Source organism: Ascaphus truei, chromosome 11, assembly GCF_040206685.1.
Source record: "Ascaphus truei isolate aAscTru1 chromosome 11, aAscTru1.hap1, whole genome shotgun sequence".
Taxonomy (NCBI): Eukaryota; Metazoa; Chordata; class Amphibia; order Anura; family Ascaphidae; genus Ascaphus; species Ascaphus truei.
The window spans coordinates 25,907,780-25,913,684 of record NC_134493.1 but is presented as its reverse complement, the minus strand read 5'-3'; the positions used below and the strand labels follow the sequence as shown (position 1 = coordinate 25,913,684).

General features: G+C 40.2%; 1 protein-coding gene across 1 annotated transcript; it reads left to right on the top strand.

The window, feature by feature from the left end:
- The first annotated feature begins 1,301 nt into the window (after positions 1–1,301).
- On the top strand, positions 1,302–4,532 carry LOC142462953 (uncharacterized). Its single transcript, XM_075565168.1, has 3 exons — positions 1,302–1,656; positions 3,053–3,130; positions 3,496–4,532. Exons 1-3 carry the CDS (start codon positions 1,380–1,382, stop codon positions 4,395–4,397), a joined length of 1,257 nt encoding a protein of 418 aa, XP_075421283.1. The 5' UTR covers positions 1,302–1,379; the 3' UTR covers positions 4,398–4,532.
- The last annotated feature ends 1,373 nt before the right edge of the window (positions 4,533–5,905 follow it).

Below are 5,905 nucleotides of genomic sequence, written 5' to 3'. Positions count from 1 at the left end.
CAAAATCAACCCGAAAACAAATCCGCCCACTCTCACGATGATTAGCCGATCACACACAGGTGTATCGGCGTGCGTGGCGGGGTGCTGTTAGGTTGCCCAATCACAAATCTTGCTGAATCAGGCGAAACAAGCATGTATTGGATAGCGCGCCATATTTAAAGGCAACGTGTACTGCTAATCATTCTCTGTGTTGTTGGGAGTGAGAGAGAGAGAGACGCACAGAGCTGGCTGATTGAAGATTTGCATATTGACTGAGAGACTTGTTGTGTATTGGGTGAGCTTTGTCCATTGTTGTTTTGTTTACATCTTTGTCTTGTTTTATATGTGGAAGTGTTTCGTGTGATTGGCTGTACATTTGTTGTCTGTTTTTTGTGAGTGCTGGAAGTATGCCCGCAAAGCGTGGGAAGAGTGATGCTGGTGGGAGTGGGAGTGCTACTCGTGCGAGTACGCGTCGGAGTGAACGTACTGTTCAGGGGAGTGATGTTGCTGGGAGTGCGAGTGGTGTTGCTGGGAGTGGGAGTGCTGGTGCTGCGAGTGGTGTTGCTGGGAGTGTGAGTGCTGTTGCTGGGAGTGTGAGTGCTGTTGCTGGGAGTGGGAGTGCTGTTGCTGGGAGTGGGAGTGCTGGTGCTGGGAGTGGGAGTGCTGGTGCTGGGAGTGGGAGTGCTGGTGCTGGGAGTGCTGGTGCTAGGAGTGTGAGTGCTGGTGCTAGGAGTGGGAGTGCTGGTGCTAGGAGTGGGAGTGCTGGTGCTGGGAGTGCTGCTGGTGGCGCAGTTGCTGATGGGGTGTCTGGTGGTGGCGTGCTTGCTGGTGGCCAGCTTTTGGAGGCTCTTCCATTGGAAGAAGGAGAGTCCAGTCAGCACCAGCCAAGCTCTGACCCTAAACCTGCTCGGAAGAAACGTGTGGAGAAGCCACGTAATCCTCGCTTCAATGACCAGGAAAATACAGCTCTTGTCACTGGCATTCTGGAGCACTATGACAGTATATATGGACATTTACTAGGTAAGTGTACCTTTACATTTATTATTCAAATACATGTGATCCTAGGTCATCTGAGTTTTGTTCATATGCAAATATGGGTTCAGAATATCTTTCTATGTTAATTAGTCTGGAAACACAGCTTTTTATCATGCCTTACAAGGACAACTAAACACAGGCGTTCAATTTGCCATAACTGCATACAATATGAATGCAACCTTGCTTACATGTATAGGTTTAGTAGTGAATGCTCATGTGCTTCACATATAATACATAAAACAGCATGTTTGCTATCTCTTGGAACAGCTAGCAGTGTAGGAAACTGGTGCTTCTATTATTATTAAGTTACCTCATATATTTTATATGTTTTTCAAGGGCGGACAAGTTCATCAAGCAGAAAAGAAATGTGGGACACAATAGTCATTGGTGTCAATGCGTGTGGGAATCATGTGAGGGACAAGCGGAATTGTCACAAGAGATTTGATGATATTAGGTCCAAATTGAAAAAGAAAATACAACAGCAACGCGTGCATGCTACTGGCACTGGAGGTGGGCCGACACCACAACGTCTGATATTAACTCCATTGGAGGAGCTGCTTCGGGCAAAATTACTTCCCGTCGTCGTGGAAGGCTTACCTGGTGACCGTGATATTGGAATTTATCCCTCACAATTTCCACCAGGTGAGAAATATTACTGTACTAGGCGTGTCGTTGCTTACAGTTATTTTGCATATTTACACTGCTTTTTATACTGTCTTCACAATATAAGCATACCTGCATCTATATATGTATATGTCTGATTCTGTATATATATATATATCTCAAAATAGACATATATGTTGTAGTCCTACTAAAAGCAGTAACTAATATAGCACGTGCCATTGCGTGCTCATTTACATGTGAATTCCCAAAATGCATTGCTGCAGTGGAAGCAATTGATGGTGGGCGAAGATGGGGAACAACAGGGTAGTACACATGTGTAACACATGCTAATGAGAAATTATTACTAGCTACAGGTACAGAACATAAATATGTATAATATTATTGTGTATTTTATTTATTTTACTCCGACAAACATGACATAACTGACTATTTTAAGCATGCATCAAATATATTGCATGCAACTGCCTACAAACATCACTTGCACTAACACATCTATAGTTGTTTATGAAAAGGTCCATTTTTGCTTTAACTCATATACAGACAGCATAATGAGGCACACGTATCATATGTTATGTCATTGTTTTCATAACTTAAAAACTGCACACGACTATTTAGCTCATCTACCATTGTGTTAAAGCAGCTGCAATTAATATCTCATCACAGCATACACTTCAACAGAGGGGGTGGGGTTCAGCACACACACAAATTACAGGCTCATTTTAGGGTCAACTTAGTTCACACCATTTTCACCTGTTTCAAGTAATTGAAAGGTGTGGCTGATTAGGCTTTTTGGGGAAGGGAATACCGTTATTACAACCTGACTAGCACAACTGAAGTTAATCACACTCATTTGAAAGCTACACTTTAGCTACTAAATGCCCCAACAACTCATTACTTATCAAAGCGTACGTCACACATTAGTTCACTCATATCTATAGTTGAACTACTATCAACAACACATTATCACACACTGCATGTGTTGTCTTGTTGAGTGACAGCCACATTCAGGTGTGCCACATCTTCTATTAATGTACCACACATATCCTCTAACAAAAACAACACTTTTTGCAATATGACCACCTTCATGATAACCATTGTGAATGGTCATCTCATGATAGTTATGTACATTATGATACTGATATCACTACACAACATATGATTTTTATGTACAAATTTAATCTATTTATCCTCACGCATTACTGCAGAAACATAGTATGTTTTATGTTAGGGAACTCAAAAGTTCTAAGTACACAGGCATGTACATTGTTTCTGTTGTATTTATGTTCACTTTCACACACACATTTTGGGTTACGGAACTGATGCTGTTAGGTACTCATAAATACAGAACATACAATAACTGTTTGTTCAATATTTACACATGTAAATGTAAAACTTATGTTATTGTTATATATAGTTGCCCCTGAAGGACATGTGTCACCTGAGACGGAACAAGTGTCTTCACCTGGGTCAGCCAGCTCAACACACCTAGAAGGTGAGTGTATCAGTTGGTGGCCATATAATATGTGCTCTTCTATATGTTATGTTGTCATGTTCATTATTTGTTTTGCACATCTTCTTTAAATAGGATTACTTAGTGTCAGTGAAAATGAAGTGTAAGGCAACATGTATTGTGTTAGTGATGTTAACTATCATGTAGGAGTTGTGAGTTTACAGCAAGTTTTCATTCACTCATATTTCATACTGAGTCCAAACATTATTCTTAAGTCAAGGTAGTTTTTAATGTGAGGTTATAAAACGTATGGAAACATGTTAGTTGTTACTTATGACACAGTAGAATTACATAGTAACACAGCAGAGATTAACATGCCATTTAATAATGTGTACATTTATTTGTAGAACATGATGATGAGGATTATGATGATGATGATGATGATGATGATGCCGCCATAGACACACAAATACAAGCAAGTGACCATGAAGAGGTTCCAATTGAAACTGTTTTACCGCCAAATCGTCCAGCAACTACCACATACGATGCAATTGTAGCTTCTGAGGGAAAAATTGTGGAAGCAGAAAATCGTCGCCATTCTGACCTGATGACAGTGCTGGAAAGGATGATTGCACTGCAGGAAGAAACAGTTTCACAATTGGCACATCTCCACAGAGTCTTCATTGAAGTGCCTAAACAGTTGCAAAAAATCAACACCTCATTCGAAGCATTAGTTGTTCAGCAAACACAAGCTAATTACTTGAGAATGACTAATGTACCACAATTCAACTTGAACACCTCACAGGCAGAATCTGTTCATGCTGGTCAGTTTTCACCACATGCTTCTGATCTTCATTCACCAGGTCCGAATGTTACCGGTCAAGTAGCAGACATTGCTGTGCAGGTTCCTGACGACATGCTACCGCTGCCATCGGTACAAAATCAGCAGCTGACACCTACAAAGGAGGCGACACAAACAAAACACAAGCAGTTACTACTGACCAGTTTTTGGTCAAAAACAAAAAAAGACACACATGAAACAGACCAACCATCACTTGTGCAGTGTCTACCAACTTGCTCACATGTGTCAGTGGGCACAAGCCCTGTCGGTGAGTCACTGGCCACAAGCCCTGTCCGTGAACAGTCACTACCCACAAGCCCTGTAAGTGAGTCACTGCCCAAAAGCCCTGTCGGTGAACAGTCACTGCCCAAAAGCCCTGTAGGTGAACAGTCACTGCCCAAAAGCCCTGTAGGTGAGTCACTGCCCAAAAGCCCTGTAGTGAACAGTCACTGCCCAAAAGGCCTGTAGGTGAGTCACTGGCCACAAGCCCTGCCCGTGAAGTGCCAGAGGCCAGTCAAAGTGGCTCTGTTGTGGCTAAAGTTGTTGCCAAACGAAAAAGGAAAATACAAGAGACAACAAGCAGGCCTGTTACTCGATCTCAAAAGGAACAAAAAAAATAAATGTTATAATTCACTAAATACACTGGCGACACACTTTATTTGAGCTTGGCTAGTCCCACGAATTCGGGTATACCCGGGTGTATTGAGGTTTGTGACTGTTTTCTGCCCGAGTGCATTGAGTTATTTTCCAAGCAGGGATTGAAGCATTTTATTCCCGCTGGCTGCAATACTGCACAGTATATATATATATACTGCATTACAATTCATGAATTTATGCCATCTGGTAGACACGAGAAGCATTGCAGCCTATTAAATCCTAATCATTATCATTTAACAGATCAGCCGCCCATCAGCCAGGCATGAACCCAGGCTGGGAAGGCAAATGCAACGGGGCTTGTCAGAGGTGAGGAGTGGCGCATTCCAGGTATCTGCCAGGTACATACCGGGTATTTGCTCGAATAAAGTGTGTCGGTGCAGTATGTCTTTGGCCTTGTTTTGTTGACTTCAGATTATCTAATTAATATTGTATGTATGCAGAAGACTGTGTTGTTTCCAAACTTTCAAGTATGTTCTTGTACACGTGAAGTTTTGGAAATGTTAACAGTCCTAATTAAAGAATAGTGTTATAAATATTGATGTATTAATCGTCTGTTCAGTAATGGTCCACCAGGAGCCAGTTGCTAAGTTTAGAGAAGCTGCCATTGACTTTGCAGCAAAACATTGCATTTGGGTGTGTTACTTGATGTAATCATTGCATGTGCTTATTATTCACATGCAATGAAAAAAAAACCTATTTAACTGCAAACATCTTTCTTGTACGTGTACAGCAGGATTATGTGTAAAATATTACTTACCTTTGCCTTGCTTGGGCATTGTAATGTTGTCCTTTAATCATTTATGTGTTCTTGTTTCAAGAACATCTCTGAATTTATACTAATATATATGTAGTATGTATGCATATATGCACACACACACACACACACTGTGTGTGTGTGTGTGTGTATGTATATATAGTACTATCTAAACTGGTATAGATGTATTTACAAAAAACATACACTTCATGCTTCCTTGTGAAAACACAGTATTTTAATAATACAGGCCTAATGTTTGAAAACTATACTAAGTGTGAGCCTCTAACAGTATTGGGCGCAAACAAATGTTTATTACTTAATTCACTCATGTTTATCACCATTTAAACAGGTTTCATACAAGGCCTACTGTACTTACTGCCATCAATATGTTGTGTGTACTCCTGCAATATAAAAAAAAAAAAAAAAGATACATTATATATATATATATATATATATATATATATATATATACATATACATATACATATACATATACATATACATATACATACACACACACACACACACACACATATATATATATATATATATATATATATATATA